This window comes from Scyliorhinus torazame, chromosome 2 (genome assembly GCF_047496885.1).
Source record: "Scyliorhinus torazame isolate Kashiwa2021f chromosome 2, sScyTor2.1, whole genome shotgun sequence".
In the NCBI taxonomy this organism is placed as follows: Eukaryota; Metazoa; Chordata; class Chondrichthyes; order Carcharhiniformes; family Scyliorhinidae; genus Scyliorhinus; species Scyliorhinus torazame.
The window spans coordinates 218,759,898-218,775,726 of record NC_092708.1 but is presented as its reverse complement, the minus strand read 5'-3'; the positions used below and the strand labels follow the sequence as shown (position 1 = coordinate 218,775,726).

The following is a 15,829-nucleotide window of genomic DNA, read 5'->3' as shown; positions in this document are numbered from 1 at the left end:
ATGTTAAGAAAGCAAGCAGGCACAGAGCCTGTCTGCTTATTGGCGAAACAGCTCCCAGACGAGACTGAAACTGTAGGCCCATTAGCATATGGATGGCCCATCTCTGGGAACAAAGGAAGCTACTTAAGAACCGATCTGGACCCAGACCTCGCGGCGCCAGTTCCCCAAACCCAAAGCAGAAAACAAAGCAGGCCAACGGCCACCTAGGACACACCCAGCCATCAGGGCACCCACCCATTTATTGGTCAGGATCAATACGAATGATCAAGAAATGGCCCAATTGATTGGGGCCAAGTTAAAGGCCCGCCCAAAAGCATGCGAAGCCCCCTTCGTTATAAGAAGGCCCCAAGAGAGAATCACTCTCTTGGAATCGGCTCTCAAAGCGGAGAGCCCTTCCACCAGGTACACCAGAAGCAAGTAAGTCCAAGGTCAACGCTCGCCACCAGACGGACGACCTTAGCTGTTCCCCTCTACCACTTCGACCCCAGCAGCCTCAGAACCGAACAATGGCCATTGTTCCTCTGACTGAGTGGGCGCCCGAAGCTAAATATAGGCTTTAGCAATAGTGATAGTTTAGTCTGTAGTATTTCGTGCACGAGTATATATTGCTGTGTGTGTAAATAAATAGTATTGACTTTGAACTAACTAACTGGTGTACCGACTTTGATCAGTATTCGGAATCGAACCTTGTGGCAGTATCAAGATACTTGCCGACTCTAAAGCAAACGTAATTAGAATTAAGGAAGGCAACCATATTGACCGCCATATTTATAACCAAATAAATATAGCAACATGGGGAGAATGGGATCAAAGGCTATGGGGAGAAAGCAGGATTAGCTATTGAGTTGTCTGATCAGCCATGATCATGATGAATGGTGGAGTAGGCCTCCTCCTGCTCCTATCTTCTATGTATGTATCTATGTAAACAACTATTACATTAGATGAAGCACAAATGAGAAAGAAAATCAATTTCCAAGCGGCAGGTTGCATGGAAAATAATAAATTAGTTGGCCTACTCAATCTGCTCACTGTAACAAATCTTTTGACTCTTATTCAAAGCAAATAATATACAAGCCAATAGTTGAAAGAGGCAAGTAGCAAGAAAGAACAATGAATTCCAATTGCATTCCACAGACAATGTCCGGGGGGGGGGGGAAGAGAGAGAGGAGGAGGGAGGGAGGGAGGGAGGGAGGGAGAGAGGGAGAGAGAGAGAGAGAGAGAGAGAGAGAGAGAGAGAGAGAGAGAGAGAGAGAGAGAGAAAGCAAGAAAGAAAGAAAGCAAGAAATAAATCAGGGTATTGAATATTTGGAGTTTAGGAGGGATAAGACTTGGATTTCTTTGTTAGCGGCATATCAGTTTTAAACAGAAACAAATCAATTAATACAGCCGAAAAATCTGACTTTAATACTTGGGAAAAAAACTGTTTGCTGAAAGCTGGTCAATTATCCATCCAAATACACACAAAATAGGATGCGGATATTCATCTTTTAATATTTTTTTTAAAAATATGTTTTATTGAAATTTTTTTCCCAAACAACAATTTTTCCCCTCTTACAAAGCAAACGCAACAATAACAATACAGAAATTTTTAACAATACACAAGTAACAAAATCCCATTATCTTTGACCTAAACTAAACCCCCCCCCCCCCTCCTCCCTCCCCCCCCCCCCCCCCCCCCCCCCTTCCCCCTGGGTTGCTGCTGCTGGTCATCTGTCTTCCCTCTAACGTTCCCCTAGGTAGTCGAGAAATGGCTGCCACCGCTTGGTGAACCCTTGAGCCGATCCTCTCAGGGCAAACTTTATCTGCTCCAGTTTAATGAACCCCGCCATATCATTTACCCAGGTCTCCAGTCCGGGGGGTTTCGCCTCCTTCCACACGAGTAGGATCCTGCGCCGGGCTACTAGGGACGCAAAGGCCACAACGTCGGCCTCTTTCGCCTCCTGCACTGCCGGCTCTTCCGCAACTCCAAATAGAGCTAACCCCCAGCCTGGTTTGACCCGGGCCTTCACCACCCGCGAAATCACTCCCGTCACTCCCTTCCAACACCCTTCCAGTGCCGGGCACGCCCAAAACATATGTGCGTGGTTTGCCGGGTTCCCACCACACCTCCCACATTTGTCCTCCACTCCAAAGAACCTGCTCAATCTTGCTCCCGTTATGTGTGCTCTATGTAGCACCTTAAATTGAATCAGGCTAAGCCTGGCGCATGAGGAAGAGGAATTTACCCTGCTTAGGGCATCAGCCCACATACCCTCCTCTATCTCCTCCCCTAGTTCTTCTTCCCACTTTCCTTTTAGTTCGCCCACCGACTCCTCCCCCTCTTCCCTCATCTCTCGGTAAATCTCTGACACCTTGCCCTCTCCGACCCACACCCCGTCCTGTATCCCCTGTGTCGGGAGCAACGGAAATTCCCTCACCTATTGTCTAGTAAACGCCCTCACCTGCATATATCTCAAGAAATTTCTCCGGGGCAACTTATACTTTTCCTCCAATGCTCCCAAGCTCGCAAAAGTCCCATCTATAAATAAATCTCCGACCCTCCTAATTCCCAACTGGTACCAGCTCTGAAATCCTCCATCCATTCTTCCTGGGGCGAACCTATGGTTGTTCCTGATTGGGGACCCCACCAGGGCTCCCCGCACCCCTCTCTGTCGCCTCCACTGTCCCCATATGTTCAGTGTTGCCGCCACCACCGGGTTTGTGGTGTACTTTTTCGGTGAGAACGGTAGCGGCGCCGTCACCAGCGCCTCTAAACTCGTCCCTTTACAGGACTTTCTCTCCAGTCTTTTCCACGCCGCTCCCTCACCCTCCATCATCCATTTACGTATCATTGCCACATTGGCGGCCCAATAGTAATCACCCAAGTTCGGTAGTGCCAATCCTCCTCTGTCCCTACTACGCTGAAGGAACCCCCTCCTTACTCTCGGAACTTTCCCTGCCCACACGAAGCTCGTGATGCTCCTGTCTATTTTATTAAAAAAGGTCTTGGTGATTAGTATAGGGAGACATTGAAATACAAATAAGAACCTCGGGAGGACCATCATCTTAATTGCTTGCACCCTGCCCGCCAGCGATAGAGGCTGCATGTCCCACCTCTTGAAGTCCTCCTCCATTTGTTCTACCAACCGTGTCAGATTAAGTCTGTGCAAGGTTCCCCAGCTCCTAACGATCTGAATCCCCAGGTATCGGAAGTTTCTTTCCACTTTCCTTAGAGGCAAGCCTTCTATCTCTCTACTCTGGTCCCCTGGATGTATCACAAATAATTCACTCTTCCCCATGTTTAGCCTATACCCCGAGAAATCCCCGAATCCCCTCAAAATTCGCATAACCTCTATCATCCCCCCCGCTGGGTCCGACACGTATAACAATAGGTCATCCGCGTATAACGAGACTCGGTGTTCTTCTCCCCCTCTCCATTTCCTGGAGTCTCTCAACGCCATGGCCAGAGGTTCAATTGCCAACGCGAACAACAATGGAGACAGCGGGCATCCCTGTCTTGTTCCCCTATATAGTCGGAAATACTCCGATCTATGTCGATCTTTTAATATTTTAATGACAAACACTTAGAATTATTTAAGCGGACAGAATCACCAAAAAGGAGGTGGATGAAAGACAGAATCTATTTGGTTGGGGTTCAGAACAATGAAGGAGCTATTATGGTGTGTTTTGTACACCAAAATATGGGCAGCAGATTTGTCAAGAAATTACTGAAACGTAAGCAACTGTAGGGGACTTTCATGTTCAATGCAACAATTATTGTGTTGATGACAGAGATAATTTCTGAAGTGGGTTCGAGAGAATTTTCTTGATCTGCATGTTTCCTATTCAACAAGGAAGCAGGCATTGCAGGACCTAGTCCTGAATAAGGCACTAGGTAAAAAGGCAAATGTCACAGTCAGGGATTACCACCAAAAAAGTGAGCATACTCCTGAACAATTAGTTATGGAGATGAATAAAAAAGAAATGTAGAAAAAATACTTAACTGAAGGAGGGCCAATTGAAGAGAAATCTGGCCTGGTAAATTGGAGTCAAAGACTAACTTGTAATCAATTGTAATCAAGTACTGCGCAGCCTTTAAAGTGATGTACAGTACAAAATCTTACAACACCAGGTTAAAGTCCAACAGGTTTGTTTCGATGTCACTAGCTTTCGGAGCACTGCTCCTTCCCCAGGTGAATGAAGAGGTATGTTCCAGAAACATATATAGAGACAAATTCAAAGATGCCAGACAATGCTTGGAATGCGAGCATTAGCAGGTGATTAAATCTTTACAGATCCAGAGATGGGGTAACCCCAGGTTAAAGAGGTGTGAATTGTGTTAAGCCAGGACAGTTGGTAGGATTTCGCAGGCCAGATGGTGGGGGATGAATGTAATTCGACATGAATCCCAGGTCCCGGTTGAGGCCACACACATGTGTGCACAACTTGGCTATAAGTTTCTGCTCGGCGATTCTGCGTTGTCGCGCGTCCTGGAAGGCCGCCTTGGAGAACGCTTACCCGGAGATCAGAGGCTGAATGCCCTTGAAGTGTTCCCCGACTGGAACTCCGAAAGCGAGTGACATCAAAACAAACCTGTTGGACTTTAACCTGGTGTTGTAAGACTTCTTACTGTGCTCACCCCAGTCCAACGCCAGCATCTCCACATCATGAAAAAAACTAGAAAGAGCATGGATTTGTTAATGGCAAATCACATCTGTCCAATTTGACCAAGTTCGTTTGATAAGGGACCAGGAAGGGTAAATGAGGACAGTGCATTTGAAGTTGGATATATGGACTTCCAAAAGACGTTTGATAAAGTACCACACATGCTTGTTAGAAAACTTGAATCTCTTGTAATAATAACAGGCTGTAGCAGCTAGGTGAAAAATTAGTAAAGGGCTAAAAATCAGGAAGCTGTTGTGAATAATTGTTTTTTCAACAAGAGGAAGGCAAACAGTTCCCAAGGTTGGGTGCTTGGGCCACTGCTATTTTTGACATATATTAGTAACTTCAATTTTGGAGTCCTGGGCAAAATTTCGACGTTTGCCGACGACAGAAAGCTCAGGAGTCTAGTTAAAAAGTGAAAAAGATGGTTAAAAACTTCACAAGGCAGGTGGAATGAAAGGAAACATGACAGATGCAATTCAGTGCAGAAACATTGTGGTAGAGAGAATGAGCAGAGGCAATAGAAATCCAATGTACAATTTTAAAGGGGAAGCAAGAACAACAACAAGGCTTGGGGGATGTCTGTGCACAAATGTTGAAGCAGGCAGAACCCATTAACCTAAAGAAACTTTTAGGATCTTGGGATTATAATTTGAGGCATGGAGTACACAGTCAGGAGATTATGGTCCACCTAACATAAAATAAGAATTTGGCCCCATCTAGGGCACTATGTCCAATATGGGGCGCCACACTTCAGGAAATATGTGTAGGCTTTGGCCAAGGTACAGAAGGAATTACTAGGATTCCAGGGTTGAGGGATTATAGTCATGTGGAGAAGCTGGAGTTGCTCTCTCTAAGCAGAAAGCCAAGAGGAGATTTGGTAGAAGTTTTTATTAATTCTATCTGAATTTTTCCTAATTTTAAAGAGAAACTGTTTCCAATGGTTGAAGAGTTGATAACCAAAGGGCAGAATTTCTGTCTTACAACCACAAGATGAAACAGTGACATGAAAAGAAACATGTTTAGGATTTGGTATGCACTTCCTGCTAGAGTGGCAGGTAGATTCAATCGGATTATTCCAAATAAAATTGAATAAATAGTTGAAGAAAAAGTTGCAGGAATATGGGGACAGTAGGAGGGGTAGGTCTAACTGAATTGTCTTTGTAAAAACGGTCGCAGAAAAAGCTGTTGCAGACTCATTAGGCCAACAGCCTACTTCCGTGCTATAATACTATAATTTCCAAACGATTTGGCACTCGGTCTGCTCTTTATATCATGGACATTGCACATAGAATATACAGCTCAGAAACAGGTTATTCTGCCCAAACACAAGAACATAAGAACTAGGAACAGGAGTAGGCCATCTGGCCCCTCGAGCCTGCTCCGCCATTTAACGAGATCATGGCTGATCTTTGTGGACTCAGCTCCACTCTCCGGCCCGTACACCATATCCCCGAATCCCTTTATTCTTTAGAAAGGCATCTATCTTTTTCTTAAAAACGTTTAAAGAAGGAGCCTCAACTGCTTCACTGGGCAAGGAATTCCAGAGATTCACAACCCTTTGGGTGAAGAAGTTCCTCCTACACTCAGTCCTAAATCTACCTCCCCTTATTTTGAGGCTATGCCCCCTAGTTCTGCTTTCCCCGACCAGTGGAAACAACCTGCCCGCATCTATCCTATCTATCCCCTTCATAATTTTATATGTCTCAATAAGATCCCCCCGCATCCTTCCAAACTCCAATGAGTACATTCCCAGTCGACTCAACCTCTCGTCATAATCTAATCCCCTCAACTCTGGGATCAACCTAGTGAATCTCCTCTGCACTCCCTCCAGTGCCAATATGTCCTTTCTCAGGTAAGGAGACCAAAACCGAACGCAATACTCCAGATGCGGCCTCACCAACACCTTATACAATTGCAGCATAACCTCCCTAGTCTTGAACTCCATCCCTCTAGCAATGAAAGACAAAACTCGATTAGCCTTCTTAATCACCTGTTGCACCTGCACACCAACTTTTTGCGACTCGTGCACCAGCACACCCAGGTCCCTCTGCACAGCAGCATGTTTTAACATCTTACCGTTTAAATAATAATCCATTCTGCTGTTATTCCTCCCAAAATGGATAGCCTCACACTTGGCAACATTGAATTCCATCTGCCAGACCCTAGCCCATTCACCTAACCTATCCAAATCCTTCTGCAGACTTCCGGTATCCTCTGCCCTTTTTGCTTTACCACTCATCTTAGTGTCGTCTGCAAACTTTGACACATTGCACTTGGTCCCCAACTCCAAATCGTCTATGTAAATTGTGAACAACTGCGGGCCCAACACTGATCCTTGAGGGACCCCACTAGTTACAGGTTGCCAACCAGAGAAACACCCATTTATCCCCACTCTCTGCTTTCTGTTAGTTAACCAATCCTCTACCCATGCTGCCACTTTACCCTCAATGCCATGCATCTTTAGTTTATGCAGCAACCTTTTGTGTGGCACCTTGTCAAAAGCTTTCTGGAAATCCAGATATACCACATCCATTGGCTCCCTGTTGTCTACTGCACTGGTAACGTCCTCAAAAAATTCTCCCAAATTAGTCAGACACGACCTACCCTTTGTGAACCCATGCTGCGTCTGCCCAATGGGACAATTTCCCTCCAGGTGCCCCGCTATTTCCTCCTTAATGATAGATTCCAGCATTTTCCCTACAACCGAAGTTAAGCTTACCGGCCTATAATTACCCGCTTCCTGCCGACCTCCTTTTTTAAACAGTGGTGTCACGTTTGCTACTTTCCAATCCTCTGGGACCACCCCAGAGACTAGTGAATTTTGATAAATTATCACTAGTGCATTTACAATTTCCCTAGCCATCTCTTTTAACACTCTGGGATGCATTCCATCAGGGCCAGGAGACTGGTCTACCTTTAGCCCCATTAGCTTGCCCAATACTGCCTCCTTAGTGAGTACAATCATTTCAAGGTCCTCACCTATCATATCCTTATTTCCATCAGTCACTGGCATGTTATTTGTGTCCTCCACTGTGAAGACTGACCCAAAAACCTGTTTAGCTCCTCAGCCATTTCCCCGTCTCCTATTATTAAATCTCCCTTCTCATCTTCCAAAGGACCAATATTTACCTTAGCCACTCTTTTTTGTCTTATATATTTGTAGAAGCTTTTACTATCTGCTTTTATGTTCTGAGCCAGTTTACTTTCATAGTCTACCTTACTCTTCTTTATGGCTTTTTTAGTAGCTTTCTGTTGTCCCTTAAAGACTTCCCAGTCCTCTAGTCTCCCACTACTTTTTGCCACTTTGTATGTTTTTTCCTTCAATTTGATACTCTCCCTCACCTCCTTAGATATCCACAGTCGATTTTTCCCCTTTCTACCGTCTTTCTTTTTTGTCGGTATGAACCTTTTCTGAACACTGTGAAAGATCGCTCGGAAGGTTCTCCACTGTTCCTCAACTGCTTCACCATGAAGTCTTTGCTCCCAGTCTACCTTAGCTAGTTCTTCTCTCATCCCATTGTAATCGCCTTTGTTTAAGCACAAAACACTAGTGTTTGATTTTACCTTGTCATCCTCCAACTGTATTTTAAATTCCACCATATTGTGGTCGCTCCTTCCAAGAGGATCCCGAACTATGAGATCATTAATCAATCCTGCCTCATTACACAGGACCAGATCTAGGACCGCTTGTTCCCTTGTAGGTTCCATTACATACTGTTCCAGGAAATTATCCCGGGCACATTCTATAAACTCCTCCTCAAGGCTGCCTTTACCAACCTGGTTAAACCAATCAATATGCAAATTAAAATCTCCCATGATAACCGCTGTACCATTTCTACATGCATCCGTTATTTCTTTGCTTATTGCCTGCCCTACCATCCTGTTACTATTTGGTGGCCTATAGACTACTCCTATCAGTGACCTTTTCGCCTTACTATTCCTGATTTCCACCCAAATTGATTCAACCTTGTCCTCCATAGCACCAATATCATCCCTTACTATTGCCCGGATGCCATCCTTAAACAACAAACAACAAACGGTTCATACAGATGTTAATGCTCCTCTTGAACTTCCTCCCAACTTTCCTCATCTAACTTATCAGCGTTATTCGCTCTTACCTTTCTCAAACGTTTGCCGTTCCTCTATTTCATTATGGATTGCGTCAAGCTCATTCTGTAGCTTCTCCATCTTCCTGCCCCATTCTTCCAGCTCAGTTTGATGCTGTGCAGACATTGCCTGTTCCTGCTTCTCAATGCGCTTCCTGCACTCTTCCTCCCATTCCTTTTGCATGTTCTGTTAGAGTAAAACAAGTTGATGTTTACCATTATGCCACGTAAACAACTCGGGTTTTGCATAGTGCAATTAAGAATCTTGGTACATTTTGCTACAAGAGCAATATCAACAAAAACATTTTTGACACCAAGCCATTGAAGGAGATATCAGGAGAGGTGAGCAAAAGTCTGGTCAAGATTTTAAACTGTGTTTTTAAAGTAGGAAAGAGGGAAATACAGAAGGGAAAAGGTTTAGGGTGGTAATTTGGGACCTGGGCAGCTGAAATCAAAGCTACCAATGTTGGAGCGATAAAAATCAGGGATGCACAAGAGGCCAGGAGTGAAGAGATCTCAAAGGTTGCAGGGTTGGAAGAAGGTACAGAAATAGAGAGGGGCAAGGGGTTTGAAAACAAGGATAAGCATCTTAAAATTGAGGCGTTGTCAGGTCAGGAGCCAGTGTAGCTCAAGCGGGCACAGGGATGATGAATGAATGAGGCTTGGCACAAGCTAAGATACAAACAGCAGAGATTTTTATCCAAGTAAGTAGTAAGTTTATGCAGGTGGAAGATAGGAGGGCTTACCAGAACAGCATTGGAATAATTAAATCTGGAGGCAACAAAGGTATGGATGAAGGTGACAGCAGCCGGTAAGCTCTGTTGGGTGATGTTACGTTGATAAAAGAAGCTACAGTCCTTATACTACAACAATATTTTCAGTAGCATTATCAAGCAACATATGCAGTCGGCATACTGCCGCATTTAACAAAACTCAAATCATATAGGGTACTTTGATTTAGAAACAAAGGCATATTTTGCACAAATAAACCTATTTTTAAATCAGAACCAATGCAAGAATCTCAAAAGCAGGCTAATTAGGTTGAATGGAGATCCATTAACACTACAATCCAAATATCTCATAAATGTTAATTAGAAGTCTTTTGCCATTACCACATTTAATATTGTGGTCTAACATGGCACAAGGACAAATGGTGTGTAAAATTATGTGTAATAGGAATAGAACAATCTTTGAACTGATTGAATTTACTTAGGCTCTATTTTGTTTGTTTTACCCCTCCAAGTCATTGATTTGTCAAACTGCCTGTCAAATATTCAATCATTTCAGCCCCAGAATATCGCTGCTGAGTTCCTCAGGGAGTGTCCTCAGCCCAAACATCTTTAGCAGCATCATAAGGGCTGAAGCTGGGATGTTCACTGATGATTGCACAATGTTCAGTACCATTTGCAACACCTCAGATACTGAAGCAGTCTGTGTCCACATACAGTAAGACTTGGATAACATTGGGCTGATGACATTCACGCCATAGAGACAATGAATATCGCCAACAAGAGAGAATCCAGCCATTGCCCCTTGACATTCAATGGCATTATCATCGCTGAATCCCCCAGCATCACATCTTGGAGTTTACAATTGACCAGAAACTGAACTGGCCTACAGTATAGGTATTGTGGCTGCAAAAACAGGTAGAAGGCTGGGAAATCTTCAGCAAGTATTTCACCTCCTAGCTCGCCAAACTCTGTTCACCATTTATGAGGCACAAGTCGGAGTGTGGATACTTCCCACTTACCTGGATCAATGTGGATCAAACAACACTGAAGAAGCTCAACATCCTCCAGGAGTAAACAGCCCACTTAATTGGCACTCCAATCACCACATTCAACATTCACTCTCTCCACCAACTCTCAGTGGCAGCAGTGTGCCATATCCAAGATGCACTGCAGCAACTCGCTCAGCCACCTTTGACAGAACTTTCTGAATTGCAAGTTCTGCCCCTAGAAGGGCAAAGCAGCATGCAAACACCACAAACTGCAAATTCCCCTTCAAGCCAGCATGACATGGAACTATGTCGCATTTCCATTTATTTCACTGCCGCTAGGTCAAAATTCTGGAACTCCCTGCCTAACGCACTATGGGTGTACCTGCACCAGATGGAATGCAGCAGTTCAGGTGGTCAATTAAAGATGGGCAACAAAGATGGCTCAACAGGAAATTTTAAAAGTGTTTAAAATCATGATGGGCTGAGAGAGAGTAAACAAGAGTTCCAATTACCCCAGAGTCAAAAACCAAATAAGCTTTGGCAAAAGAAAAAAGGGGACAGAAGGAAAATTTGTTTACGCAATGTGGATTATCGAATGCACAAACTCATGGGATGATGAACACAGATTCAGTGATTATTCAAAAGAGAACTGGGTAAATACTTGGACGAAGAACACGGATTAGGACTCACTGAACTGCTGTTTGTTTATTTACTTCTGATTCCAGGGGTTCAAGTGGCCAGTACATGGAAGACTGTTTTTTATTTTATTTTATGCATTTGCACATAGAATTGTAGCATAGAAACAGGCTATTTGGACCAGTCAGAACCATACCACCATTCATTCTCTACTCAAACTCCTCCCACCCTTCCTGATCTAACTACCAGTTTAATCTATTGTAATGACCAGAATGGTTGGAGGCAAACTGAATGGAACCTTGTCCTTTTTCATATATCAATTCCTAATTGCCAAAATTTAAATAAACGTGATTTTCATACTTGCAGTTTCTTTGTTTCCTCTGCTGCCGCTGTGGCCGTCAAAAGTGCAGTATCTTCTTCCAATGCTTTCCTTAGATCCTCTAGAAACAAAAGTATGGTCATGGGATGTCAGTTGACTTTCTAAGGCTTCCCTCTCTCCCTTCAATTCTATAACATGGCTTAATGCATCAGTTGTGGCTTAGAGGCCACAAGTCAGAAGGTCGTCAATTCAAGTTTCAATCCAGAGACTTAAACCAGGCTGATGTTTCAGTGCAGTAATAAAGAACTGCACTGATGGAGGTTGCAGCTCTTTGAAGCCTCGGGTCTATTAGGTGGACACAAAGGATCTGAAAATTATTTGGCAGGGTACAGTGGCAATATTAACCATCTCCTGGCCAATGTATAATTCATAATTGACACCATTAAAATTGATTACTTGCACATTAAAGTAAAGTTACCACAGTCCCAGGTGACCATAGGCTGCTTTCCCCTTCGAGGGTAGAAAGCTGAAGATGGTGATTTAACCTGAGGGTCACCACACCACGGGCAAGGGATATCGTTGAGAAGACAGGGCCTTCATGAATAACCTCAGCCTGTACGGGAATTGAACGCCCGCTGTTGGTTTTCCCTTGCATCACAAACCAACTGTCCAGCCAACTGAGGCTAACAATGGCCATTGGGTTTGAAGTTCTAGCATGTGGTTCGGAAACATAGAAAATAGGAGTCGGCCATTCTACCCTTCAAGCATTCCTTATGATCACGGCTGATCATCGAATTCAGTAACCTGCTCCTGCATTTCTCAACATATCCTTTGATTTCTTTAGCCCCAACAGTTATATCTAACCCCTTCTTGAAAACGTATAATGCTTTGGCTCCAACTGCTTTCCGCGGTAGAGAATTTCACAATTTCACAAGCTCACCATTCTCTAGGTGCAGAAATCTCTCCTCATGTCAATCCTAAATGGTCTACCCAGTTTCCTCAGACTGTGACCCCTGGTTCTGGACTCCCCCGACATCAAGAACATCCTTCCTGCATTTAGACGTGTCAGAAATTTATGGATTTCTAGAAGATCCTCCTCATTCTTTTAAACTCCAGCGAATATAATCATAACCAACTCAATCTCTTACGTCAGTCCCAGCATCCCAGGAATCAGTCTGTAAATCTTTGCTGCACTCCCTCCATAGAAAGAACATTTTTCCTCAGATAAGGAGACCAAAACTGCACACAATATTCCAGGTGTGGCCTCACCAATACCCTGTGTCATTACAGCAAGACATCCCTGCTCCTTTACTTGAAGCTTCTCGCTATGAAGGCCAGGATACCATTTGCCTTCTTTACCGCCTGCTACAATAGCATGCTTACCTTCAGCGACTGGTGTAAAATGACACCTAGGTCTCTTTGCACATTTCCCTCTCTCAATCTGCAACCATTCAGATAATAATCTGCCTTTCTGTTTTTGCTACCCAAGTGGATAACCTTCATCTACAATATATTGCATCTTGCCATTTATTTGCCCATTTACTCAACTTGCCCTGATGTCAGATAAGTAGCCTGGTAAGTAACCTTCTCATTTGACAAGAATTTAATTTGGCGTATGTATAACAAATCCAGCAAATATTCATTCCCAAGACCAGGGACATAACAACCTATCCAAGGATCAAGCTTATTGCTCCTTTCATTTTGGGTGAGTTAAGAAAATATATGTTGAATATATCAGGGCTCGCTGCAGAGGGTGAAACCCTGGAGTTGAGGCAAGTGTGGGAATGAAGTGAAGTGGGGGAAGGAGATATTGCTGCGTCTCGTTTCCCTTACTATGTCCACATAGAGCAGCACGGTAGCACAGTGGGAAGCACTGTTGCTTCACAGCACCAGGGTCCCAGGTTCGATTCCCGGTTTGGGTCACTGTCTATGCAGAGTCTGGACGTTCGCCACCTGACTGCGTGGGTTTCCTCCGGGTGCTCCGGTTTCCTCCCACAAGTTCCGAAAGATGTGCTGTTAGGTATTTTGGACATTCTGAATTTTCCGTGTACCCGAACAGGCGCCGGAATGTGGCGACTAGGGGCTTTTCACAGTAACTTCATTGCAGTGTGAATGTAAGCTTACTTGTGACAATAAAGATTATTATATAGGAGTGGGGGCTGGAGCAGACCAAAGCCAGAGAACTGGGAGTTAAGTTGCAGCAGTTGTACAACATTGTGTGAACACACCCTTGTAATGTCACAGGTTGGTAAGTGAGTATTTCTCTCTTCTACCTTTTTGGATTTGCTTTGAGATTGAAGAGGTGGGAAAGGTGGGACAAATCTGTCCTGGTCCACCCACGTCGACGCTACCACCAAGAAAGCACAACAGTGCCTATACTTCCTCAGGAAACTAAGGAAATTCGGCATGTCCACATTAACCCTTACCAACTTTTACAGATGCACCATAGAAAGCATCCTATCGAGCTGCATCACAGCCTGGTATGGCAACTGCTCGGCCCAGGACCGCAAGAAACTTCAGAGAGTCGTGAACACTGCCCAGTCCATCATACGAACCTGCCTCCCATCATTGACTCCATTTACACCTCCCGCTGCCTGGGGAAAGCGGACAGCATAATCAAAGATCCCTCCCACCCGGCTTACTCACTCTTCCAACTTCTTCCATCGGGCAGGAGATACAGAAGTCTGAGAACATGCACGAACAGACTCAAAAACAGCTTCTTCTCCACTGTCACCAGACTCCTAAATGACCCTCATATGAACTGACCTCATTAACACTACACCCTGTATGCTTCATCCGATGCCGGTGTTATCTAGTTACATTGTGTACCTTGTGTTGCCCTATTATGTATTTTCTTTTATTCCCTTTTCTTCTCATGTACTTAATGATCTGTTGAGCTGCTCGCAGAAAAATACTTTTCACTGTACCTCGGTACACGTGACAATAAACAAATCCAATCCAAATCTAATTAAATAAAATAGGGATGCAGGGCCAGGCGATGCTGTTGTAGCATGTGGGAGCTGGTGGACTCCATTGTGGTTCATAGCGACCGCATCTGTAGCAAATGTCGAGGAACTTCACCTCAGGAGGTAATCAACTGCGGAAGAGTGAGGCGGCCAGGGAGACTGGGGGAATTAGGGATGAATTAGGGATGGGGGGATAACACGGTGCTGAGCTCGGCAAGGATCAATGAGGTCGTCAAGGACTTTTATGGCAAATTGTATGAGTCAGAACCTCCGGGGGGGGGGGGGGGGGGGGGGTCGAAGCAATTCCTGGACCAACTGAGGTTCCCTAAGGTGGAGGAGGGGTGGGTAGAGGAATTGGGGGGCCCGATTGAGATGGAGGAATTGGTTAAGGGGCTGGGGGTATGTAGTCGGGCAAGGCCCCGGGACCGGATGGGTATCCCGTAAAACTTTACAGGAAATTCTCAGAGCTGTTGGGTCCGCTACTGTTGAGAACTTTTAACGAGGCTAAGGAAAAGGGAACCCTTCCCCCAACGATGTCGCAGGCTCTGATCTCGCTTATCTTTAAGCGAGATAAGGACCCGTTGCAATGTGGCTCCTGTAGGCCGATTTCGCTCCTTATTGTAGATGCCAAACTGTTGGCCAAGATCTTGGCCACTAGGATTGAGGACTGTCCCGGGAGTGATCAATGAGGATCAGATGGGTTTTGTGAAGGGCAGGCAGTTGAACACGAATGTGCGGAGGCTCCTGAATGTGATCATGATGCCCTCGGAAGGGGGGGGATGCAGAACTGGTGGCGGCAATGGACGCAGAGAAAGCCTTCGATCGGGTGGAGTGGGAGTACCTGTGGGAAGTGTTCGGCAGATTTGGATTTGGAGAGGAATTTATAGGGTGGGTTAAATTTTGTATCAGGCCCCGGTAGCGAGTGTGTTGACTAACCGTCTGCGGTCGGAGTACTTTAGGTTAAATCGAGGAACGATGCAGGGGTGCCCCCTGTCCCCCCTGCTGTTTGCCGTGGCAATCGAGCCACTGGCCATGGTATAAGCTGAATGTTGGGGAAAGCGAGCTTGTGATACATGCGAGGGGCCAGGAAAAGAGACTGGGAGAGCTCCCGCTTAAGATGGTGGAGAGGAGCTTTCGCTACTTGGGCATTCAGGTGGCTAAGAGTTGGGATGCCCTGCACAAGCTCAATTTAGCGCGGCTGGTGGATCAGATGGAGGAGGACTTTAAGAGGTGGGACATGCTGCCGCTTTCCCTGGCGGGCAGGGTGCAGTCCATGAAGATGGCGGTCCTCCCCAGGTTCTTGTTCGTCTTCCAGTGCCTTCCCATCCTCATCCCCAAGTCCTTTTTCAAGCGGGTAAACAGGATTATAACGGGATTTGTGTGGGCAAACAAGACCCCGCGTGTTACGAGACTGTACTTAGAGCGCAGTCGGGGT

General features: G+C 45.1%; 1 protein-coding gene across 1 annotated transcript in view; it reads right to left on the bottom strand.

Annotated features, from left to right (window-relative positions):
* Positions 1–15,829, bottom strand: part of LOC140395958 (pericentrin-like) — a 401,239-nt gene that overhangs the window by 295,161 nt on the left and 90,249 nt on the right. Inside the window, 2 exon segments of the mRNA XM_072483987.1 lie at positions 8,766–8,940; positions 11,470–11,549. Of these exon segments, the coding sequence (XP_072340088.1) occupies positions 8,766–8,940; positions 11,470–11,549 (255 nt within the window).